Source organism: Arabidopsis thaliana, chromosome 2, assembly GCF_000001735.4.
Source record: "Arabidopsis thaliana chromosome 2, partial sequence".
Classification (NCBI taxonomy): Eukaryota; Viridiplantae; Streptophyta; class Magnoliopsida; order Brassicales; family Brassicaceae; genus Arabidopsis; species Arabidopsis thaliana.
This window is the reverse complement of record NC_003071.7, coordinates 768,826-792,403: the sequence shown is the minus strand read 5'-3', so window position 1 is coordinate 792,403 and position 23,578 is coordinate 768,826. Positions and strand designations below refer to the sequence as shown.

Sequence of the window (23,578 nt, the reverse complement as noted above, 5' to 3'; positions counted from 1 at the left end):
ACTGCAAATTGATTTGAAACCATCTCTTACAGAAAACATTTTAAAAGTAAATCTTCATATATCTTCTGAGGCAATGTCGTTAATTGGTGACCAAACCAAAAGCTGGATTTTGTACATTGGTAAAATTTGGTATCTAATTTAAGGCATATATTCGATCGCAATATGAAATATATTTTCTAAATCTCGATTAATTACTAAACAAATTTCCAGAAAAATATGATCTAATCTAATCCTAACCATAAACTACTACTTTATATCCTATTTTCCCCCTAAATTCGTGAATCATTAATAATGTTAACAATCAAGAAGATATTCAAGTTAATATATCCTATATTTTTGGATTCGGCTTCAAGATTTTCAAAATTTTATGAGCCAAAAATACAACTTTAATTTTTTCGCATTTCTGTAATTGTACTTTAACTATAATAATACACATGGGTAACCCAATAAATTTACCTTTTCCTAACTAAAAATTTAACAACCATCAAAAAACATATAAACACTTTTTCAAAATAAAAAATTAAATATTATGAATCATATAATATGAAAAATCAACCTTATAGATTTTCACATTTTTAAAAACACGAACTATAATAAAATTAGATACAAACTTATTAACTACTACACATTTTTAAACACAACAAAACACATTCTCATAATAAATATATAATAACCACTAACAAATATATATATATATATATATATATTAATTATAAATTAAACATTTTAAATATTTAATAAAAAAACAACCCGAAAACACCGCGGATTGGATCCTATACATAATCATTTAGTTTATACGATATTAAATTTTGATACATATATATATAATAATACATATGGTTAACCACAATAAAACCCCTTCTCCTAATTAAAAATATATCAACAAATAAAAAAAACATATTTTATAAATTATGAATATAAAACATTATTAAATACTTAACAGAAAACCGCATAAAACTGATGCCCGCGGTGAACCGCAGGTTGAATACTAGTATTTACTAAATGAGGAGACTTTATAAAATTTGATTGTTCTCGATGGACCTTTGAAAGTATGTGGGCAGTGTGAGACGACAAGTTGCAACAAACAAGAGGAGAAACTGCTGAGCTTGCACAAGCGAATGTCTAACAAATAAAGCTAATATTTCCTTGTTCGGTGCTGAAATTGAAATGCAAAATCCAACAACAAACTGCAAATGATAAAAGAAACTTTTAAGAACTATTTACTTAAACCCTACTTAGTTTGTGAAGACAGCATCAGAGAGTAAACTGAAGACAACATGTCAAAAGACTCATCACACCAAACCAAAATAAAAAAACAAACCAAACCAAAACAACATAAAAACAGAAAAAAAAACAAAAAAAAAAAAAAACAGTTAAAAGTGATCCAAAAGGTTTCAGAGCTTTGTTCAACACTGTAAGATGATGACGATGCCTCTATGGATTGATTTCTCTTTTGTTCACTCAGCTTTCGTTGACTCACCGTTTCCACTCAGCTTTCGTCGACTTGTCTGATATAAACATGAACTAAATTTGTTAAAAGGATGTAGATAATGTAAAAGAAATTGACAAAAAGGCTTGTGTATAGTTATAGGTTTAAACCTCTTACCACCAATGTCCTTGGAAGATGAAAAAGATCTGTCACTGTTCATTGATCCTTTGGCTGAAGCTATGAGAAGTCTGTGAGCTCTTGGAGACATTGTACTCAGCTTACCATTGGCTGCAGGAGGAAGAGAGTGGCGCCGTGTTGTCCCATTTTTCTCAGGCTTCTCTTGAGCTATCCTCGGAGACCCTTGTCCTCTTATTCTTGCCTTTGCAGATGCAGTTGGAGCCATATAGCTTGGGATTTTTCTCCCACTCTGTGTAAGCCCATCGTCTTGATGATGATTTTCAATCTTTGCAGGTAATGAAGCTCGTCTATCGCTTGGCTTTGTGTTCTCAGAAGCAACATTTCCATTCTCAGAGCTTATCTGCGCGTCTGGCTCCTGGATTTTCTCTTCAGCACTATCATCTCTCTCTGCAGTCTTGAGTTCCTCTTCAGCTTTATCATCTCTCTCGGCAGTCCTGAGTTCATCTTGCTCCGGCTTATCCAGGACCAGTGACTTCTCATCTTTATCGAGATCAGACTCTTTCGAAATTGTTACAGGGATAAGATTCATCTTTTCATCTTCAGGAGCATCAACTAAAGAAACTGAAACCTCTTCAATAGGCAATTCTTTCTGCACTGCATCTGCAATCTCTTTCTTCTTCTCAGCTGATTTGCGGGTAGCTTTCCCTATCCCATTAGAAAGTGAAGCCTTTTTATGACTAATCCTAGGCTTCTCATCTTTAACCTCCACTGAAGACCCTTCCTTTATGGCGCTAGTACTTTTTCTTGAACTCTGCTTAGACTTGTCGTTCTCGATTTTCGAAAGTTCTTTACCAAGTGTGGAGGCCTTCCTCACAGTTCGCTTAGGCTTTTCGTTGTCAGCTGTTGAACGGCTAGTAGAGCTGTTTGCAGTAGTTGAAACACCGGTTGGTTTCCTGACACCTCTCTTAAGTTTTCCCTTTTCCGCTTCGACTGCTTGAAAACTTCGCTTCTTTGTCTGAGATTTTGGTACCAGATTCTTAACCACCAATGGACCAGGAGCCCAAACCTGCAACTGCGTCCAGCGTCCAAGCCACACCTTGGCTGAGTTAGGATCTTCAGGACTATACTGGATCTTCAGAGGCAATGTTGTTGGTGACGAAACCAAAAGCTGAAGAAGTCACAGAAACATATAATTAAGAGCCTGTCACAGAATCACATAGCAAATATTGATGTTACCTTATCAATCATTGAGAGCTTTGTAGGGTTCTCCATCCAACTGTATGTGCTTCCTTGCAAAGTTTCAGAAGTCTCGGTTTCCTAATAGACGAAAGAAATTACAGTTTTAAAAGCAAAATCGAGCAATGGTTATCAAAGTGTGGAACTACGAAACTAACAGACACTAAATACCGTATTTGTTTTCTGAAGTTGAGCCACGGTTTCTGAAGATCTAGCTTTCTTCCCGCGAACAAGTGCTTGTACTTTCACAATTCCCCAAATGCACGAGTAAGTAGCAACAGCTTGTCTTCTGACCAAGTGACCACGGATAACTGCTTGCACCCTTGTGATACCTTTGAGGTTCTGAGATTCTTCACGGGCCTTTAAGAAAACAACAAAAGTATCAGCAAAACAAGACACACAAAAACCATTACTAGAATGTCGAAGATATACACATTCACCTGCTGAGCTCTCAAAGCAGCTTGAACCTTTGTAGCAGCTTCTTCAAGCTTGACTTCTTCAGAGTCATTCCCTGACTCAAGATTCACATTCGATGACTCATCGCCTTCAATGTCTCCACTTAGTTGCTTCTCAGCAATTACAACATCAGGAACGACCACAGTTTGAGTAGCTGCAACTTCTTGTGATGAAACTACAGGTGGTTCGGTAGGTAACTTTGAGACATTATTATCCTTCACCTTCACCACAAGCTCTTCTTTCTTTGCAGATCTCTTCCAAAACATGAACAATGTTTACAATTACTCATCATATAATTTTCCCACAGAACAAAAAAAAAAAAACAGAACATTCACTCTTCTTACCAATTTTTCGCCTCCTTTCTCCAAACTCGATTTCGATGACTTCTTTCCAAGAAGAGACTTGATCCATTTACCAGGACTTGGAGTCTTTCCCATCTTTTCTAATGGCTACAATTAGAAACTTGCTACAAAAATAGAAACCTGCAAAACCAAAACACACATTTCGTCTTAAAACGAAAAAAGCCTGACACTTTCAAGTAACACACATCAAATATACGGTCGCAAAAGTCATGGAAGCATCAATTTTACACAAGGCTGAAACATATTCCATAACTAGAAACCCTAGAAACACACACAAGACATAAATCAGAGAGAGAGAGAGAGGGAGATTAAACCTAACAGTTACAAACAAGACGAACACAGACATCGACGGTGCAGTGATTAAAGCAAAAGTGGCATGAATCAAAAGAGAGAGCCGAAAATCAAAAGTAACGAAAGCCAAAGAACCCATCAACTAAAGTGAACAAAAGCAGAGATTTTGAAGATTACAAACCAAAACCCATGTCGATTTAGCGGGAAAAAACCTAAATTTCATATGAACAAATACCAGAAAACACACAAAAACCGTTTCGTTCCCCGAACAAAATAGAGATACAAAATCGAAAAGAGAGATACTTTGTAACCAAAATCAAAGCGAAGAAGAAGATGGAGTAACAGTGAATACTCAGATCTGAGTAGAAGAAATCAAAAGCGGAAACATTTTTTTGTTGTGAGTTTTTTTTTCCTAAAAAGTGTACAAAACAAGAATTTAAAATGTAGAATCTGAAATAGAGCTCACAATGTAGCGAATCGTTACTGTTATGTTCTTCAAAATGTTGTCTTGTTAGAAGGGTCTTCGTCGGAGCAGTGACCTAAAAAACCAAAAAGTGGTTACAGTGAGAAATTACACTCACCGTTTGTAATGTGAGAGAGAGATAAAAACAAAAGCAGAGAAAGCGGAACAATAAAGGCATGATGAAACGACTGTGTTTTGTCTGATTTTTAATAATGGGCTTTATTAGTGGGCTTATTGGTGGTATGAGCCCAATTATTTGTACAATGTATTGGAATTTATTTAAATATCTTTATTTTCTAGTTGAGTTAATAAAAAAATTTAATTGAGAATTAATGCTGTCGTTATTCAAGTGGTTAATCTGCTAATTCCCGATTTTGAAACGCATTAAATGTTTGTTAATTACGTTTATTCAAATTGTGTAAGGGTGGTACAATAAGTCAATCAACCAAAGTGGATGAACACATAATGACCAAAAAAAAAAGAAACTTTCTTTTTTCTTTTTATTGTAGTAATGAATTATTACTACGTTAACTATGACATTATCTATAGTACACACTAAATTTTATTAGAATCATCGTTCTGTCACCATCTAAATTAAAATTAAATTATTAGAATGCTAAGTGTCATATCATATGATTTAGCTATAAATAGTTAACCAAAAAAAGAAGCTATAAACATATAATACTTTATAATCTTCACTTCATTTACAAAAATATACTGCTAAAACTGTAATTTGGTATAAGAACAACTGATACTTGAATTTCAAATTATTTAATTAACAGATCAAGTCGAATATTTTATAAATATTATCAAAAGCTGATTAAAACAACAGAAAGACTCTTTTCATTCTCGTTACTCAAATCGCTCTGTTGACGTACATAAACAATTGTGTTTACTCCTCTAAGTCTATCTCATATTGACTTACATAAACAATTGCCCAACAAATGTCTATATTCAATTAAAAGCAACAAAGAAAAAACACTAACTAAAAAAATAGAATCATAATCTGAAACGAAAACTAACTTTTTCTTTGTCTCAATGCCGATCAATTAGCCTCCATGAGCAGTAATCCTACAATTATAAAGAAACGTATTATAATGGTTAAAACTCTTGTCATCAATCCAAAAACACTCATACTTAATCTTAGATCTCAATTTGAGATAAATTCGAAATAAGCCTAGATTTCTAAGTTACAACAAATTTTATTGATTTTAATCAAATAATAAAAACATATAAATAATTATTTCATTCACATAAATATATCTAAGAAAGATAGACACACATAATTAACAAAAGATAAACTAAATCGTATTAGAGTCATCATTTTGTCACCATCCAAATTCAAATTAAACTATTAGAATGTTAAGTGTCATATCATGTGGTTTAGCTATAAACATGTAATACTTTATAATCATTTTAAGTTATTTCTTATTACCATCATTCACTGGAATTTGTTTTACAACTTTTGTACAGTTGATCTTTAATAAATGAGCTAAAACTAAATAGAAGATTTTAAATTTTGATGATTGTCTATATATTTAGTGTAAAACAGTAAATGAAAGGCAAAAAAGCTGCAAATCAGATTCTGAATAAAAAACATGTTATGACGTCTAATCAAAGTTTTAGGATCCGAGAAGTTTACTTTTCTTGAAACACAATAATCGAAAGTTTTGTTTAATCAAAAGAAGCTCATAAATAAATTCTAGGATCCTAAATAGCTAAGTAAAAAACAAACTGAAATAGATTACAATGAATTCATACATTACATTTTTGTAGTTTGAGACCCTAGAAATACGATCTTGTTCCTCCTCTTTTGTTTATAGGCTCAGTTTTAAACCTTAATAAATTAATAATCTCGGAACCGATAAATTCTAATTAATTTATAAAGGTATTAATTTATTAATAAATCTTATAGAGAGATTTTATTAATTTTGTAATTTTTTAAAATTTCTATGTGAGAAGTAGTTTTTGTCTTTATAATCAATGTCTTTCAAAAATAAATTACAAATAAAAAACCAATTGTTAAGTTAGTAAACAAAAAACACTTTGTTCAATATAGTAAAAATATTAGAAATGAACTCTACTAAAAATTTTATACAAATTTAAGAAAAATGAACAATACTAGAGTTAAATCCCACTAATTTAATTAAATATATATATATATATATTAATAAGTGTAAAATTATTAATTTATGATATTGATGAGATCATATGTTTACGTAAGAGTTTTTAAAAACTTATTATTTTATAATTTCATTGATTTGTGTTATTTATTACATTGAAAACGTCAAGAATTTATTAATTTGTAAAAATAGTAATTTATCGAGGATTAGTTTATAAATAATTTACTGTATTAGCATTCACAAGGAATAAGCATAGTACATATATGTCCCAATGTTAAGTAAATCATTTTTTGTATAATTACTTGTCAAAAAAAAAAAAAAAAAAAAAATCATATAGAAACTAAAATATTTGGAAATATATATGGACTCAAAGGTTGTACAATTTTGGGCCTAACCGTATTATATATAATATACGGGCTAAATGTTACACGTATGAAGCCCAAAATAACCTCTCTTTTTTTTTGTCAAACTTGATTTGTAATTGAATTTTAATAAAATTAAATAATTGAATTTTAATAAAAATTAAATAATTGAATTTTAAATGCATATTTTTCGATAAAAAAAAAATGTCTGTTGCAGAAAATATTAAATGATACTTTCGCAGTGACGATTATTCCAAGGCCGTTTGCATGTGCAGATGTGCTTGATCATATAAAATCCATTCAAATTTTCTAACATTAGTAAATGAACAGTTCATCAGAATAAAAGAAACAGCTCGACATTTGGTAGAATCTCTAACCACACTTTTAAAGAAAAGACACAAACCTAATGGCTTCTCTCTCTCTCTCGAAGACAAAACACGACATAAATTTCTTAATCCTCATTACCTATCACCGACAAGTAATGAAACATCTCTATAATCTTATCTGATCAATCATATATAACCAAAAGCACTTGTTTTACTAATAAAACAAAGCAAAAATCATGTGAAATACAAGTTCTTATTGTTAATTTGTTATAGTAGTAATCAAATCAAATAAATAAACATTTCATCTTCTTGGATTCATTGCAAAACAGTCTGTCAAGTTGAGGTTGTGCAATGTGCAGTAATGAACAAACAACCAAACCAAGTTTAAGAACTTAAAGATTGCATTTATTGCCTCCACCTTAATTGGCTTTTCTACTTTCATTTACTTCTTCTTCTTCTTCTCTTGATCCAAAGTTTTCCTCTACACTACCTATAGATCTGTCTTTGTTCCTAGAAAAATGATAACTTTCAGTGAGTTTCTGTTTCTCTAAAGGCAAAACACATCTTCACTATGCAGATTTCTCTTCAAATCCATTTATCTTCCTTCACTTTTCTTCTTCTTATTTTCCTTCTTCCAGTACTCTCTGAGTCTCAGGTAGCTTCAAGTGAATCACAAACTCTTCTTGAAATCCAGAAGCAACTACAATATCCACAGGTTCTTCAATCATGGACTGATACAACCAACTTCTGTCACATTCGTCCGTCTCCTTCCTTGAGAATCATCTGCCTCCATGGTCACGTAACAGAGTTAACCGTCACCGGGAACAGAACTAGTAAGCTCTCTGGAAGTTTTCATAAACTCTTCACTCTTCTTACACAACTATCGAGCTTAAAGACTTTGTCTCTTACTTCTCTCGGAATTTCTGGTTCTCTTTCTCCTAAGATCATCACTAAGCTATCACCGTCTCTTGAGTCTCTCAATCTTAGCTCTAATTTCATCTCTGGGAAGATTCCAGAAGAGATTGTGTCTTTGAAGAATCTGAAAAGCCTTGTTTTAAGAGACAATATGTTCTGGGGTTTTGTCTCTGATGATCTCAGAGGATTATCAAATCTTCAAGAGCTGGATTTGGGAGGTAATAAACTCGGTCCTGAAGTTCCTTCACTCCCAAGTAAGCTCACCACTGTTTCATTGAAGAACAACTCCTTTAGATCCAAGATTCCAGAACAGATCAAGAAGCTGAATAACCTTCAAAGTTTAGACCTTTCTTCCAACGAATTCACCGGGTCGATTCCAGAGTTTCTGTTTTCGATTCCTTCTCTTCAAATTCTCAGTTTGGATCAGAATCTGTTAAGCGGGTCACTTCCAAATTCTTCTTGCACCTCCTCAAAGATTATAACTTTAGACGTGTCTCACAATCTTTTAACTGGAAAGCTTCCTTCTTGCTACTCTTCAAAGAGTTTCAGTAATCAGACAGTGCTTTTCTCATTCAACTGCTTGTCTTTGATTGGCACTCCTAACGCGAAGTATCAGCGTCCGCTTTCTTTCTGTCAAAACCAAGCAAGCAAGGCAATAGCTGTGGAACCTATCCCCAAGGCTAAAGATAAAGATTCTGCAAGAATCAAACTCGGGTTAGTGATTTTGATAATCATCGGTGTGATCATCCTTGCAGCAATTTTGGTTCTGTTGGTTTTGATTGCCCTCAAAAGAAGAAGATCAAGATCAGAAGATGATCCTTTTGAAGTGAACAACAGCAACAATGAGAGACATGCCTCTGATAAAGTCTCTGTTTGCAGCACCACAACTGCCAGCTCTAAGTCATTACCAGATTCAAGTAAACAATGACTTATCTTATTAATACTTGGACACTTGAAACTGAGTCTTTCTCTAGCAAAAACCATTAACAGGATCTTTCTGAGTGTAGGACGTGTACCACAGACAATGAGATCTGCAGTGATTGGTTTGCCACCGTACCGCGTTTTCTCCTTGGAGGAACTGGAAGAAGCGACTAACGACTTTGATGCAGCTAGCCTGTTCTGCGAACAGGTAAAAACAAAAACTTGACTTGAGACTCTGGCGACGAACCTAATAGATTACTTAATATATTTGGTATTCGAACAGCTGTATAGAGGTTGTCTAAGAGAAGGCATACCAGTGACAGTGCGAGTTATCAAGCTGAAGCAGAAGAGCTTGCCACAAAGCTTAGCTCAACAGATGGAAGTTTTATCAAAGCTAAGGCATATGCATTTGGTTAGCGTTCTTGGACACTCCATTGCCAGTAACCAAGACCACAATCAACACGCTGGACACACCATCTTCATTGTTCAAGAATACATCTCTAGTGGATCATTGCGGGACTTTCTCACAAGTAATAATAACCTGAAAAAGATTAGAATATATATTCAGGTTTCCATAGACTCAAATGGTTATTCATTATGGGAATTTTTGTGATCAGACTGTAGGAAGAAAGAGGTACTGAAATGGCCTCAGAGAATGGCGATAGCAATAGGAGTCGCTCGAGGGATACAGTTCTTGCATATGGGAGTAGCACCAGGAATCTTTGGGAACAATTTGAAGATAGAGAACATCATGCTTGATGAAACACTCACAGTAAAAATCAGTGGCTATACTATTCCTTTACCATCCAAGGTATAAAACTTTGTTTTATTTCTTCTTCTATTAATTGAATCTAAGAAAATTTAATGGCATTTCTAGGTTGGAGAAGAGAGGCCTCAAGCCAAAAAACCTCGGAGGTTGTTGTTGTTTCTTAAGATATGATCAAATGTGTTCTCTTCTATCAAATTTTGAAACTTGTTAATGAATAATGTGCAGTAATGAAGATAGAGAGAAAGAAGATGTGTACCAGTTTGGAGTGATACTACTACAAATCATCACAGGGAAAGTAGTTGCTGCAGGATCTTCAGAGATGGGAAGTTTGAAGCTTCAGGTCTGTTCTGTTTCAGTCAGAACCTTTTCATCTTTAAGAATCCGACACGGCTTACAAATTTAGAACCTCAATGTTATTATTTCCTGCAGCTGGAGAACGGTTTGAGAGATGAACCATCAGTATTGAGCAGCTTAGCAGATCCATCTGTTAAAGGATCATATGCTTATGAGTCGTTGAGGACGACAGTAGAGTTTGCTATCAACTGTCTTTGCGAAGATCAGAGCAAGCGTCCTTCCATAGAAGACGTTGTGTGGAATCTACAGTATACAATTCAAGTGCAGCAAGGATGGAGACCAAGCAGTGGGAATCATGAATCATCCATGAAAGCAATATATGAATGAAATGATCATAAAGAGAGGCAAAAACTGTAGAAACAATAATAAGTTTCAAACAAGTCAAGATGTAGTTTCATGGACTACCTGAAATATCTTTTATTAGCTAACTTAGTAATCTGTGAATAAAAAGCAAAAGGAGTTGAAAAACACACAAAGACATGTAAGAGAGTGTGTCCAGCTTTGCTCGACAACATTGCAGACTCTTCTGTTGTATTCGCGCTTGCTTTCGCTGAACATTCGTGCATCTCTTAAAACAAATCAGCAGTCTACAATCTTGCTAACCTGCTTGATGAAGACATCAAAATCTTCAAAAACCTTCACAGGTTCTTTATAACAAGAATCTCTGTGCCTGGAATACTATAGAAAATCCCAAAAGTTACTGCAAACCTCTCACTATGCTCACGTCTAACCTCTCCATCTCAACCACACTCCGTGTTTCGGGCAATCTCCAATACAGAAGTCTCTACCTCATCCAGCATTCTATAAACTTCCTTTGTTATGACTTGTATCGCTAGCTAAAAACAAGTGCTTGTGTTCCACATAACTATAATAACCATAGCTATACCCAGGTTAGGTAAGATGTCGAAAACAGCAAGTGGCTTTGCCAAGTTACCTCACCTAGCATACATACTACTGATCAATGCATTTTCGCTCACAAAACAAATTTTGTTACAATACCATTGGCTTTTACTAGCTTCTTACTTCTTGACCAATCTCTTGAGCCTCCAAGATAGATAGGCACAAGAAGACAGGATCATGACAAACGCTCGATGATCACAAACACATACACACCAGCTTCCTTCATTCGAGTTTGATATGTGAGCTCTCGTAGACGCACGTTCCATGGCGTCGAGAAGCCACCGCAGCGACGGTCATGGATATTGGCACTTTCGATGAGCTTGGCGTGTGGGGTATTTGTTTATGTGTCTATGAACCATTTATTGGCAAAAGGGTATCGACCAAACAAGATGGTCCATGTGGATGAGCCTGGTTATAAGTTTTTGGCTGTGTTGTTTGAAGTTGTTGTCATTGCCATTGTTATGATATGGGACACTTGAAAAAAACACCAATTGACTCATTGATTTCTCAGGTTTGTAAAGAAAGGATGTTGATTTTGAATTGTTTATAGCAATCCTCGTATTGTAGTGTACTTTGTAGTTTGTAGCATCAAAAATAACAACAACAATAGTAGAAGAGATGTTTCTCTTTTTTTTTTTTTCGCCAGAAGAGATGTTTCTCTCTTATTCCATTTTGACAAGGTTTATCTTAACGGTACAGTATAAAGATGGGCCTATAATTGTTGAGTTGGGCCTGTAGTGGCCTTGTAGGTGTTGTTATTGGCTTCATTTGGGCCCGCCACTAGAACACCAAATGGACCAATGGGTGATTTATTTTGGATATCAGTAGACCAAAAATTATATCAAATTATAAATTTGGGTCTGATTTGTATCAGTGGACTGATATCTTTGATACTCAGTATCATGTGACGTTGCAGCATACGGTTGGTCAATATTTTCGCTCAAATCAGAGAAAAAAAAAATCTTTAGTAATCTTATGTTATAATATATTAATTTTTGAATTTGCAAAAAAAATTTTTTTATACTTAACCGGTCTCACCAATATAATCATATTTAGTAGGAGTATCATAAAAAATCTCAAATAAAAATCAAATATTATAAATAATACTAAAAAATTACTCATGATACTATATAAGTATCACCCCATATCATGCTCTTAGAATTGTGAAACTTATAAAACTGGTCTTTTTGTTAGGCAATGGTGAGGCTTTTTTACTTTCAGGTTTAAAAAACATGTTGAAGCATTAGAGTGTTGATGAATATAAGTTTCCCTAGTAAATAGTATCTTCAGTCTCAGTCGTGGAAGGTGTAGAAATGGGAAAATCTCATAGAAGAAGTAATTATGAGTCATCGTAAACTAGAAAGAAGACGAAAAGATAGCATTACGATAGTATTGATGACGTTCTGGTTTCGTAATTAAAGTGTTTTCATTTCCCAATACAAATGACTTTTGATATTTCTTCTCTAATAAAGAAAGTCGCTTATAAATCTCAATCATAGCGAGAAGTTTTCATTTCTTCTAAACTTATTCAAAACCCTAGTTTATTCTTACAATAATCCTTCTGATTTAGCTATGGAAGATTCCGGCATGAAATGTGTCTTTGTAACTACTAATATGGATACTCGTCTGGGCCTTCTCATGGACAAGGATGATACTGTATCTACATTCAAAGGTGACTCTTCATAATCTCTGTTTTTTTTTGTTTTTGAGTTTTGCATCTTTTCTAACGAAACTAATGTTTCTTTTTGTTTGTTTATATACAGAGAAAATCTGCAAAGAGCATGAACAGTGTTTCCCTAGTTTTGGAAACATCACTATCTCCGCTTTGAAGGTTACAATGTTTTCTTCATACACACTGACAGTTTTCTTGTTTAAGAAACAACAACTCAAGGAAGGTTTGTTTTTTGTTTTATAGGTTAACTGTTGCGGTCAACTTTATCATTTAGTTGATTCTCTGACTTTGAACACGGCTTTCCAAAGCAACGAATCGTTTCTTTTTGTTGATGTGCTGAGGGTTGAGGAGAAGGGTAAAATGCTGACTGGAGAAACTCCTTTGTCAAACCCTAGTTTACTTGAGAGAGAGACCAATGATCTGACTATTAAGGAAGCTCCGGTAACCCAAGCTGGTGATGATAAAACTAAAAAGAGGAAACTGAAAAGTTTGGATAGTACCAAAAGAAGTCATAAGAAACGATCTCTTGGGGATCAGTCAAGTGGAAAAGGAGAGGTTGAGTCTTTGGCAATGTCACCAACAGGAAAAGGTAACATCTGTTTTTTTTTCTTTCTCTATTGTGGTCTATGGAGTATATAGCTGATGTTATTGGAGAGTATTAGTCAAGTTACATTTGATTGTACGATCAGCTTTTATTAAGACATTATAAGGGTGATGTTATTCTTGAAGTAACGTTCGAAACTGAATTAGCTGAGAGGCGTGAGACTGTGAGAGTGCCCTTAATCTGTTTCTATGCTCCATAGATCTTGAAAAGGGAGAAAAAAGTGCTGCTACGATTGACCAAGAGAATGATCTTGCACTTGTGGATGATGAGAACGAGAGTCATGAAGAAGATGTTCGTGTAGGAGCAATAGTAGAAGGTAAACATTTTTTTTGTGTTTACTGATTTACATATCTAGATATTCGTACATTATTATACCTTGATTAGCTCCAAGTGCTTCGAAAAATCTTTTAACTGCTGAATTTTTAGACATCAATCAATCTGCTGATGTTGAGAACGAAGGGCTCAACAAAGATGGTGTTGATGGAAAATATGCTGATGAGGCTACTACATCTGTGAAGGCTGCTAAGAAAGGAAGGACAAAGAAAGACAAGGCAGCCCCGACTAAAGAAGATACTGAAGTTGCTTCTAGCTCAAGGAACGTTGATCACGATGTTGTTATCAGAGAGCCGCAGGAGAATGTAAGTTAGAAGTCAAAGAAGAAAAAGTCTTCGAGCATTGTGGTAGAGGAGGCTTAAGTATTTGTCATCTGATGCATCATTGTTCTCGTTTCTTCCTTTATTTTTTCCTCTACGTTGCTGAACTTTAGTGCTTTTTCTAGTTTAAGAAACTTGTTTCTTCTTTCTCGTGAGGTTTTTGGTATTACCTATGAGGATTTTCTCAACGTCAATGTATCTAATGCTTATTTGTCATGTGTTGAAGTTGTAAAGTTGATCCCATGAAGCATATTTTAACGAACTAACGATGCCATTGGCTTTTACTAGCTTCTTACTTCTTGACCAATCTCCTGAGCCTCCAAGATAGATAGGCTCAGCCTCGCAACCTCCTCTGATATGTGAGCTCTCTCAGACGCGAGTTCCATGGCGTCGAGAAGCCACCGCAGCGACGGTCATGGGTTCTCCGCCGATGATGACTAGTTTGGTTAAACGTATACTGTACTTCGATCTTATATGAAAGTAAGGCCCATGGGCCTGGCCCAAAGTATTTGCGACGCATAAGTCCAACATATAAGGGAGTAAGACCGATGGGCCTGGCCCAGATTATTTGCATCTGCCATTTAGTGCATTGTAAAATTTAGGGAATAGACTTATACGTACAACCAAACAGATTCGTCTTCTTCTGGTGCGGCAAGAAATCGCCGGAGAAACTTCCGACCAACGTGTCGGAGCTGATAAGAAATAGTGTCATGTCACAAATTCAGAGAATCTTCTCGATCGAATTGCCTTCACTGGTTCCTCTGCAACTTCCATCTCGGATGTAAGTCGCTCCACTGTTATCACAGGTTGCAGAGTTGTGGAAATGAATTGTGTTGTTATTCATTTCATGTAGGGAGACTCATCTATGGTATGTTGTTCCAGATGAAGTGAAAAGTATATCTCTTTTAAAACACTACTCTCAAATTCTGTCACCATCTGAGAATGATAAAGTTCTTCAGATGCGAGGTAATAAGCTTCAGAAGAATGCTTTGCTTGCTCGCACATTGGTTCGCACCACCATTGCTAGATGTATGTTATTAGCCATTGGAGTTTCCTAGTTAAGTTTTGTTTGCAGAGCATTGACTGTAATGTTTATATTTTTATTTTCTAGATCAGACAAACAATGTGGTCGATCCTAGGACCTTGATATTCAAGAAGAACATGTATGGGAAGCCTGAGGTGAGACTGGGACAGTTATTTGGGATTACACTAGACTCATCGTCTCGGCTTATATGTGTTTAACTTTCAATTACAGGTAGATTGGCAGAGTTATAAGAACTGTGATAGCCCACCATTGCATTTTAACATCTCCCACACAGATTCATTGATTTCCTGTGGAGTGACTGTACATGTTCCTGTAAGTCTTTTGTTAAGGCAAATACATACAGTTTTGTCAATGTTTTCTTGTTTTATAAATTTGAACACTTGCAGTTTACTACGATTGTAGGTTGGTATTGATCTTGAAGAAATGGAAAGGAAGATAAAACATGATGTCTTAGCATTAGCAGAAAGATTTTACTCTGCTGATGAAGTGAAGTTTTTGTCAGCTATACCAGACCCGGAAGTTCAGCGAAAGGAGTTTATTAAGTTATGGACTCTTAAGGTAGTTTCTACTAACAACAGATAATACTATATTTAAGATTCTGTAAATCGTTTCTTCTCGAAAGTTAAAAACTGTTGTGATGGTTCTGTTTCCAGGAAGCATATGTGAAAGCATTAGGAAAAGGCTTCTCTGGTGCACCTTTTAATACCTTCACAATCCAGTCTAAGGCTGGAACAAATGGAGGCTACAATCTTTGCAAGTTTTTTTTTAGACTTTCATCACACTCTGGAATTGAATAGGGTGCTTTTATCAAATGCGATTAGTTGTTGCATTGTACACTTTGTAAAAATTTCCTTTGCAGTGTCTTTTTCATTTCCTTTTAAGAAAAGGTTTTTGCAAGTATAGTGTATAAATAGACAGTAGCGATATAATTTTGAGACGCTTGAATTGTTTTCTTTAGACATCTGAAATGTCTGTCGATTCACAGGAGAAGACAAAGAAATGCAACGGAGAATGGAAGTTTGCCCTATTGGAGTTGGCTGATTCTCATTATGCTGCAATCTGTATTGAAGATGATCAAGCTAGTGGAGGTGCAGTTACAGTTGACATAGGTCCTATGAGGGTAATTGTTCATTTAGTGGTTTCTTCATCACAACTTTGTCCTTCTTGCAGGAGCTCCTATGAGGGTAATTGTTCGGAAAACCATCCCGTTTGTTGAAGATGAACTTATTTCTGAGAACAAAAATCTTTAGTGCAGTGTAGCCTTTAAGTTCACCATCAGATTTTTGTAAGCATTTTGTTTTCAATACGTACCTCTGTAGTGCATTTCGTGCAAGCGTAATATCAAAGCTTATAATCTGAGTACCAAGTTTGTGACTCTTGGAAAATCACCAGTAATCCTTTCACGAGCAGAACCCATCATAAGGTTGAATATAAACTTGTTTGTGAACTGATTGCAGTAACGAAGATGGAGAGAAAGGAAATGTGTACCAGTTTGGAGTGATACTACTACAGCTCATCACAGGCAAGTAGTGGCTGCAGGCTCTTCAGAGATGGGAAGTTTGAAGCTTCAGGTCTGTTCTGTTTTAGTCAGAACCTTTTCATCTTTGTAAATCCGACACGGCTTAAAAGTTTGGAACCTCTATGTTATTTCCTGCAGCTGGAGAACGGTTTGAGAGATATACCATCAGTATTGAACAGCTTAGCAGATCCTCTGTGAAAGGATCATAAGCTCAGTCATTGAGGACAACAGTGGAATTTGCTATCAACTCTCTTGGAATCTGCAGTATACAATTCAAGTGCAGCAAAAGATGGAGGCCAAGCAGTGGGAATCATGAAAATCATCTATGAAGACATTGTGTTAAACAAATGATCATAATGAGAGACAACAAAAAATGTAGAAACAGTGACAAGTGTTAACAAATGAATATGCAGTTTCAGGGAGAACTTGACATATCTTCTATTAGCTAAATTTGTAAACTGTTTTACCAAATATAAAGCAAAAGAAGAAGATCTGCGACTGAAATACATATGATAATTATGAAGATGAATGTGGTTACGAAAATACAAAGAAAAAAAACATGAAGAGCAACAAATCACAGAGTTTGAAAAACACAGAAAGACATAAAAGAGAGTGGTAGGGAGAGTAAACTTCTCTCAGAGATGTGATGGTCGAAATCAGATACAAGAGAGGAGGTTTAATGTTATTTGAAGACAAATGCTACAATGATATAATTACTAGTCGGCAGTCCAGCTTTGTTCGACAACCTCGCGGACTCTTCTGTTGTACTCGCGCTTGCTTTCACTGAACATTCGTGCAGCTTCCGAATTTGCAGGAGAATTCGGATTAGGATCACATAGCAATGACTGTGATAAAAAAAGGACGGCGATTGTTTAGCCACTAATGTAATCAGATTAGATCAAAGATCCGTGTAAAAGATCAGGGGAGGAAGCAGAATAACAACAATCATCAACGGTTTTACTGAGAAGCATTTCGATATGACATTTCTTGTATATATACCTGAATGGAGGTTAGTATAGCAGCGACATCGTATATTGGACTCCATTGGTTTTGGAGAATGTCCAAGCATATACTCCCATCAGCATAAACTGCACAACATTGACCAAGTGTGAGCTTTCGTTGATCACATGTACTCAGAGTAAGAAACTATGATGTGATAATCTCCAACTTACTGTTTGGATGGAACATCCGTGAAACAAACCGCACTGTTGGTGGTTTATTTGGATAATCTTCCGAAAACTGCAGTGACAATTTGAAAGTACCTAACAAGACCATACAAAAGAGACATAAGACCAGATACATAAAAGATTGCCAAAATTCTCAAGTTAAGTGATTACAATAACAAAACTTTACCTCCATCCCAAGGGGTATCATCAGGCCTGCAAATCCACAATCAGAAGCTTTAATAAGTACAGTGCAGAGAAACCTATCAAGTATCGTTTTTTTTTTTTGTTACTTTAGTTCAATTACCCGAATATAACAGCATTCCACAACATGATATTGTTGTCTTGTGGAGCACCACTAATTCCTGCAGGTGGGTCTTGCTGCAACCTCTTGAAATCCCTCATCAATCTCTTCCTCGCTGGAGTCGACATCCTTCTCTTACTCTATCAAATCCCAGTAACCAACCATTACAGTATTTCAAAAACCAACTATCTCAGAGCTTGGATATGCAATTATCTCAAACCATTTGAATCTGCCAAGCAAGTTTATAACCTAACCTAATGATCATCACCTAAATAGCTTATAAGCACAACTAGGAAGCTTTGAGATCAATTCTATACAAAACTACACAATTCTCTTTAACCTAGGAAGCTTTGAGATCAATTCACACGAAAATGTCCAAAGGATGATGATAACATCTGAAAAGAAACTAAAATCAATGGATCTAGCAACGAATCATCGTAGAACAGAAATTAGAGAACAAGAGAGAGATCTCACTGTTGTGCGAAAAGGTAAAAGATCGGTGGAGATTCGTCGTCAAGCAAGCATCTCTCAGCCGGAGAATTCAAACAACGACGATGAGAGAAAAAGTCTCCGATCAAAAAGCTCGAGGATCCTCGAATTCACCGAGCGATGAGAGAAAAGAGAAATGATGTAGAAGTTCGTATAACGCACGCAGTGGTGTGATCTTCTAGAAGCTTCGATCTAATCAACACATATCTATTTATCTCTCTCTCTGTGTACAGTCAGAGAGACTTCAGATATTTTTTTGTTCAGGCCATGCGAGTGGCACTTAACCGAAATTAAACCGGTTTTAACCAGATTTGTAAACCAAATAAAAGAGTGATTTTGATTTTGATTTTGTTCATTGTTTGTTGTCGACGACAATGGAGGAGCTTTGATGTGTTCGTTCTCTCGTTTACATTTTGTATCTTTCTAGATGATAAACCTAACGAGACAGAGATACCGAGTCTCGAATCTCGTGACCGGTGGAACTTCGCTGGATGTGATTTTGTCTCACTCTCCTAACAAGTTCACATTCCCGCCTCTTCTTAAATCATGCGCGAAGCTTGGAGATGTTGTACAAGGTCGGATTCTGCATGCCCAAGTCGTCAAAACTGGGTTTTTCGTTGATGTGTTCACGGCAACGGCTTTGGTGAGTATGTATATGAAGGTGAAGCAGGTGACGGATGCTCTTAAGGTGCTCGATGAAATGCCTGAGAGGGGTATTGCGAGTGTTAATGCAGCGGTTTCTGGGCTTTTGGAGAATGGGTTTTGTAGAGATGCGTTTAGGATGTTTGGGGATGCTAGGGTTTCTGGGTCTGGGATGAATTCGGTTACCGTTGCTAGTGTTTTGGGTGGTTGTGGGGATATTGAAGGAGGGATGCAATTGCATTGTTTGGCGATGAAATCAGGTTTTGAGATGGAAGTTTACGTTGGAACCTCTCTTGTTTCAATGTATTCGAGATGTGGAGAGTGGGTTTTGGCTGCGAGAATGTTCGAAAAGGTTCCTCATAAGAGTGTTGTTACCTACAATGCTTTTATCTCTGGATTGATGGAGAATGGAGTTATGAATTTGGTTCCTAGTGTTTTCAATCTCATGAGGAAGTTTTCAAGTGAAGAACCAAATGATGTTACTTTTGTTAATGCAATAACTGCTTGCGCTAGTCTTTTGAATCTCCAGTATGGTAGGCAACTTCATGGTCTTGTCATGAAAAAAGAGTTTCAGTTTGAGACAATGGTTGGTACTGCTCTCATTGATATGTATTCGAAATGTCGGTGTTGGAAATCAGCTTACATTGTTTTCACCGAGCTGAAAGATACCAGGAACTTGATATCTTGGAACTCTGTTATCTCTGGAATGATGATTAATGGACAGCATGAGACAGCAGTTGAGTTGTTTGAAAAGTTGGATTCCGAGGGACTTAAGCCTGATTCAGCGACGTGGAATTCACTGATCAGTGGCTTTTCACAATTAGGGAAAGTAATTGAAGCTTTCAAGTTCTTTGAGAGAATGCTATCAGTAGTTATGGTTCCTAGTTTGAAATGTCTCACTAGCCTTTTATCTGCTTGTTCAGATATTTGGACTTTGAAGAACGGCAAAGAGATCCATGGGCATGTCATTAAAGCTGCAGCGGAAAGGGATATATTTGTTTTAACGTCTCTCATTGACATGTACATGAAATGTGGGCTCTCCTCGTGGGCACGCCGGATCTTTGATCGATTTGAACCGAAACCCAAGGATCCCGTGTTCTGGAACGTTATGATATCTGGATATGGTAAACATGGAGAGTGTGAGTCTGCAATTGAAATATTCGAACTATTACGAGAGGAGAAAGTAGAACCGAGTTTAGCAACCTTTACTGCTGTTCTATCTGCGTGTAGTCACTGTGGCAATGTCGAGAAGGGTTCTCAAATATTTAGGTTGATGCAGGAAGAATATGGATATAAACCTAGTACAGAGCACATAGGTTGTATGATTGATCTTTTGGGTCGGTCTGGGAGATTAAGAGAGGCCAAGGAGGTAATAGATCAAATGTCAGAACCATCGTCTTCGGTTTACTCTTCCTTGCTCGGTTCATGTAGGCAACACCTAGATCCAGTTCTTGGAGAGGAAGCGGCAATGAAGCTAGCAGAGTTAGAGCCAGAGAATCCAGCTCCATTTGTGATCTTGTCCAGTATATATGCTGCATTAGAAAGATGGGAAGATGTGGAAAGTATCAGGCAGGTAATAGATCAGAAGCAACTGGTGAAACTTCCAGGTCTTAGTTTGTCTGGTTAAGTATATGCCGACTGGTCGAATATGAGCAAAGGCAGGGATCTCTTTGGGGGAGTATTGACTTGCTCTTGACTCGGGTCTCGTAAAGCAGGTGATTCACCAATTTAGGTTTACATCCACAGTGTGGAAGACACTGAAGGACCTAAACTAACAAAGGTAAACGGCTCAGTGTGCGGGGTATTACACTCGGTTTAATGTCTGAATGCGATAATCCGCACGATGATCTCTTTATCTTTGTTTGTTTAGGTCCCTTAGTTTCTTCTATACCGTGAATCCAATCCTGTATTGGATGAGCTGGTTTATGACCTCTGAATCGAGAGCATGTCTATGCTCCCTAAAGAGATCAGAGTATTAGATCCTTTGTGATCAAATATTATATGTAAACACTAGACAAGAGGATGAGTATCTGATTCTTGTATTAGCAAAATTGTAATTGATTGCTTTTGAATGAATACAGATTGTCTAACACAAAATATAAGTTATTTCCTACACAACAACACATTCCATTTGGTCTAAACTACTTCAGTCTCTGCTGCTGCTTTTCTTTCCGTTCTCTATCTCGAACAGCTCTTGGTGACTCATTGATTTGCAACAACAAAAAGATGGTATGGACCGAAAAACCGAGTTTGCAAGATTGCCTCTAATCTCCATCATCTACTCCATTCGTAGTCTCCTCCATACTTAGGCGAAGCATTGTTAAGGCGGTTAGAGTCTTCTGGTTTGATGGAGTTAGCAAATGCACTCCAGCCTATAAGGTGCGGCAAGACGAACTGCAATTCAAGTATACAGTTAGAACAACGGGGAAAGCTTCTCACAAAGAGTGTGTGAGAGAGAACTTACGTTGAAAGCAGAGATAAGAACAGCAAACTCTGCTTTAGTGATTGGTATGTATACACTCTCATCTACATTCAAGAGCTTGTTTTGAACACCTTCATGAAAAATCAACAGTTGAAATCAGAAGAGCTAGACGAAAATAAAGAAGAAGAGAGGAATAAAGCTTTTGCTTACTCAGGTTAAAGAAGCGGCCAGAACCATCTGGGAGCGGCTCAACTTTCAACACTTTCCTCACTTTACCTTCATCACTACTACTCAACACCAACACCACATTGATTACGAATCAGAACTACAGAGAACAACACTATCTGTGTAATGAAATAAAATCCTAAATCATACCCTTTTCCCTTGAATGGATCATGGAAGAATTCACATGATTCCCTCGGCCCAAGGCTAACTAGATTACCGATTTCTGTAACCGACAACGAGAAGACCTGCATCATTCGACATCAAAAAATGATTTAACCAGTCACAATATTAAGCAAAAGACTGTTTCTTTCACCAAAGCAAATCATGATCATTATCACAATCCATATACTACCAAGTTAAAGATCCAAACCTACATCTTTTCTACATCAAAACATAATCTTACCACAATCATAATATCTTTCACCAAACCAATTGATTTTCATCATCACAATCTATAAATACCAAGTTCATGATAAAAAGTAGACCTGCAACATTTCAAATCAAACATATCTAACTAACCACAAACACTATAGAAAGTCAAAAGGCTGCTGCTTTCACCAGATCAAGTCATGAATTCTTCTATCACAATCTATGAAGTAGTAAGTGAAAGATAAAAACCAAACCTGCTTCCTACTCCAATCATATTGACGAACACCAGCTGCAGGAGCAAATTGGAGCAACAAAAAACCTTCCTTTGTCAGCTTGAACGCACCAGACTGGATCAGAACATGAAGAATGGAGATCAATCTAAGATCAAACAAACAATACAATAGAGTTTTTGATCTTCGACAAAGACACATACTTCCAAAGCCACAAACTCTGGTGCTCGTGGTTCTATCGTAAGAGCAGCTTTCCCTTTGTAAATCGAATGACCCACGTAAAATCTAGGAGAAGATACTTCAGCTATAAAACCAAAACAAACAAACAAACAAAATTTCAAACTTTCTGAATTTCAAAGCTTCCCATTTTTCAAAGCTCAAACAATGAGTGAAAACCCTACCGTTTTGCGAAGAAGACGAGTCACCAAACCTCTGTTTCTCAAAGTAATCACTTTGTCGAGACTTCACCGTTAATTTCAACCTCGCCGTCGGTTTTAAAGGAATAATTTTTCCGGCGAATCCACCGGAGGTGAGAATTGAGTGAGAAGAGAGAAAACGAGCATCTGAAAACTTATGGTTTATGAAGGTTTTGGAGAAAACCGCCATTGGAGGAGAAGATAACAGCTGCGACATTGTTTTTCTTTTCACTCTCAATGCTTCTTCGTCTTCTTCACCGCGGGATTACGATGACGAAAAGGGTTTAGGAGAGAATACTTTCTGTTAATTCGTTTTTTACCCAATCATATTTAACATCTTACAAATGTGCCCCAATATAACCAACGTTTATAAGAAAGCCCTCCAACTTTTGCAAGACATTAACAAGAGATGAAAATAAACATTTTCGAAACATGAAAATAAACATTAACGAGAAAAGAATCGACGTTAGTAATTTCATATTCAAGAGTTTGTGCATCATTAATTTGTCTCTTCTCTTGAACATATTATCCAGTAGCATATGAGTTTATTGCTCTTGATTCTAACTTATAATGTTTTAAGTCATTTTCTGTACATATTTTCACTATTTGATAAATCAATTAAACAATCAAACAATATATAAATATATAATGTACGATGATACGCATCAATAGAAAAAAATATATTGCATACTATTTTTTTTTTAGCTACTCCAGAGTTTCAAAAAATCTTGCAAAACATATAATCTAATTCAACAAAAATGTATTTGTTGTATTTAGTTA

General features: G+C 36.1%; 7 protein-coding genes, 2 long non-coding RNA genes and 1 other non-coding gene across 20 annotated transcripts; 5 read left to right on the top strand and 5 right to left on the bottom strand.

The window, feature by feature from the left end:
• Window positions 1–1,114: 1,114 nt before the first annotated feature.
• On the bottom strand, window positions 1,115–4,519 carry IQD29 (IQ-domain 29; the record flags this gene model as incomplete). Of its 3 annotated transcripts, none has more annotated exons than NM_001335145.1 (7): window positions 4,379–4,505; window positions 3,604–3,741; window positions 3,244–3,513; window positions 2,975–3,163; window positions 2,804–2,884; window positions 1,607–2,735; window positions 1,115–1,508 (listed from the first exon to the last, which is right to left on the bottom strand). In NM_001335145.1, the coding sequence occupies exons 2-7, from the start codon at window positions 3,694–3,696 to the stop codon at window positions 1,477–1,479; spliced, it is 1,794 nt and encodes a 597-aa protein (NP_001324494.1). In that variant the 5' UTR covers window positions 3,697–3,741; window positions 4,379–4,505. The 3 variants fall into 3 exon arrangements, with proteins under 3 accessions (NP_001324494.1, NP_001324495.1, NP_178382.2); NM_001335144.1 differs by having other exon boundaries at window positions 1,348–1,508; window positions 3,936–4,519; NM_126334.3 differs by having other exon boundaries at window positions 1,458–2,735; window positions 4,379–4,489.
• Window positions 4,520–7,459: 2,940 nt separating this feature from the next.
• Window positions 7,460–10,730, top strand: AT2G02780 (Leucine-rich repeat protein kinase family protein). Of its 3 annotated transcripts, NM_126333.4 has the most exons (7): window positions 7,482–9,018; window positions 9,109–9,230; window positions 9,306–9,552; window positions 9,640–9,833; window positions 9,900–9,937; window positions 10,017–10,131; window positions 10,221–10,730. In NM_126333.4, exons 1-7 carry the CDS (start codon window positions 7,758–7,760, stop codon window positions 10,470–10,472), a joined length of 2,229 nt encoding a protein of 742 aa, NP_178381.3. In that variant the 5' UTR covers window positions 7,482–7,757; the 3' UTR covers window positions 10,473–10,730. The 3 variants fall into 3 exon arrangements, with proteins under 3 accessions (NP_001323484.1, NP_178381.3, NP_001323483.1); NM_001335142.1 differs by having other exon boundaries at window positions 7,460–9,018; window positions 9,900–10,131; window positions 10,221–10,708; NM_001335143.1 differs by having other exon boundaries at window positions 7,524–9,018; window positions 10,017–10,707.
• Window positions 10,731–11,041: 311 nt separating this feature from the next.
• On the bottom strand, window positions 11,042–11,459 carry AT2G04315. Its single transcript, NR_140000.1, has one exon. It is a non-coding gene; the product is annotated as an other RNA (long non-coding RNA).
• Window positions 11,460–12,617: 1,158 nt separating this feature from the next.
• Window positions 12,618–14,059, top strand: AT2G02770 (4'-phosphopantetheinyl transferase domain protein; the record flags this gene model as incomplete). Its single annotated transcript, NM_001335141.1, has 5 exons — window positions 12,618–12,717; window positions 12,809–12,876; window positions 12,961–13,306; window positions 13,521–13,637; window positions 13,748–14,059. 5 exons carry the CDS (start codon window positions 12,618–12,620, stop codon window positions 13,966–13,968), a joined length of 852 nt encoding a protein of 283 aa, NP_001318184.1. The 3' UTR covers window positions 13,969–14,059.
• Window positions 14,060–14,574: 515 nt separating this feature from the next.
• On the top strand, window positions 14,575–16,590 carry AT2G02765 (L-aminoadipate-semialdehyde dehydrogenase-phosphopantetheinyl transferase). 4 transcript variants are annotated; one of them, NM_001335140.1, is made up of 8 exons: window positions 14,575–14,755; window positions 14,857–15,003; window positions 15,086–15,153; window positions 15,230–15,331; window positions 15,422–15,577; window positions 15,673–16,107; window positions 16,190–16,304; window positions 16,477–16,590. In NM_001335140.1, the coding sequence occupies exons 2-6, from the start codon at window positions 14,934–14,936 to the stop codon at window positions 15,814–15,816; spliced, it is 540 nt and encodes a 179-aa protein (NP_001325165.1). In that variant the 5' UTR covers window positions 14,575–14,755; window positions 14,857–14,933; the 3' UTR covers window positions 15,817–16,107; window positions 16,190–16,304; window positions 16,477–16,590. The 4 variants fall into 4 exon arrangements, with proteins under 4 accessions (NP_001325165.1, NP_001325167.1, NP_001325168.1 ...); NM_001335139.1 differs by having other exon boundaries at window positions 14,828–15,003; NM_001335138.1 differs by having other exon boundaries at window positions 14,576–14,755; window positions 14,828–14,940; window positions 15,673–16,304.
• On the bottom strand, window positions 16,502–18,759 carry UBC2 (ubiquiting-conjugating enzyme 2). 4 transcript variants are annotated; one of them, NM_001335136.1, is made up of 7 exons: window positions 18,480–18,720; window positions 18,260–18,400; window positions 18,009–18,145; window positions 17,892–17,917; window positions 17,711–17,800; window positions 17,538–17,626; window positions 17,033–17,383 (listed from the first exon to the last, which is right to left on the bottom strand). In NM_001335136.1, the coding sequence occupies exons 3-7, from the start codon at window positions 18,131–18,133 to the stop codon at window positions 17,255–17,257; spliced, it is 459 nt and encodes a 152-aa protein (NP_001325162.1). In that variant the 5' UTR covers window positions 18,134–18,145; window positions 18,260–18,400; window positions 18,480–18,720; the 3' UTR covers window positions 17,033–17,254. The 4 variants fall into 4 exon arrangements, with proteins under 4 accessions (NP_001325163.1, NP_565289.1, NP_001325162.1 ...); NM_001335134.1 differs by having other exon boundaries at window positions 16,502–17,383; window positions 18,009–18,400; window positions 18,480–18,759; NM_126331.4 differs by lacking the exon at window positions 18,260–18,400 and having other exon boundaries at window positions 16,502–17,383; window positions 18,480–18,759.
• A 92-nt stretch (window positions 18,760–18,851) lies between these two features.
• On the top strand, window positions 18,852–21,253 carry AT2G02750 (Pentatricopeptide repeat (PPR) superfamily protein). Its single transcript, NM_126330.3, has one exon — window positions 18,864–21,253. The coding sequence runs from the start codon at window positions 18,922–18,924 to the stop codon at window positions 20,761–20,763; it is 1,842 nt and encodes a 613-aa protein (NP_178378.1). The 5' UTR covers window positions 18,864–18,921; the 3' UTR covers window positions 20,764–21,253.
• AT2G04295 lies at window positions 20,044–20,853 on the bottom strand. Its single transcript, NR_139999.1, has one exon. It is a non-coding gene; the product is annotated as an other RNA (long non-coding RNA).
• MIR840 lies at window positions 20,842–21,067 on the top strand. Its single transcript, NR_139970.1, has one exon. It is a non-coding gene; the product is annotated as a microRNA ath-MIR840 precursor (primary transcript).
• On the bottom strand, window positions 21,169–23,070 carry WHY3 (ssDNA-binding transcriptional regulator). Its single transcript, NM_126329.4, has 7 exons — window positions 22,784–23,070; window positions 22,586–22,686; window positions 22,407–22,499; window positions 21,934–22,028; window positions 21,769–21,845; window positions 21,601–21,689; window positions 21,169–21,530 (listed from the first exon to the last, which is right to left on the bottom strand). The coding sequence occupies exons 1-7, from the start codon at window positions 23,013–23,015 to the stop codon at window positions 21,411–21,413; spliced, it is 807 nt and encodes a 268-aa protein (NP_178377.2). The 5' UTR covers window positions 23,016–23,070; the 3' UTR covers window positions 21,169–21,410.
• Window positions 23,071–23,578: the final 508 nt, after the last annotated feature.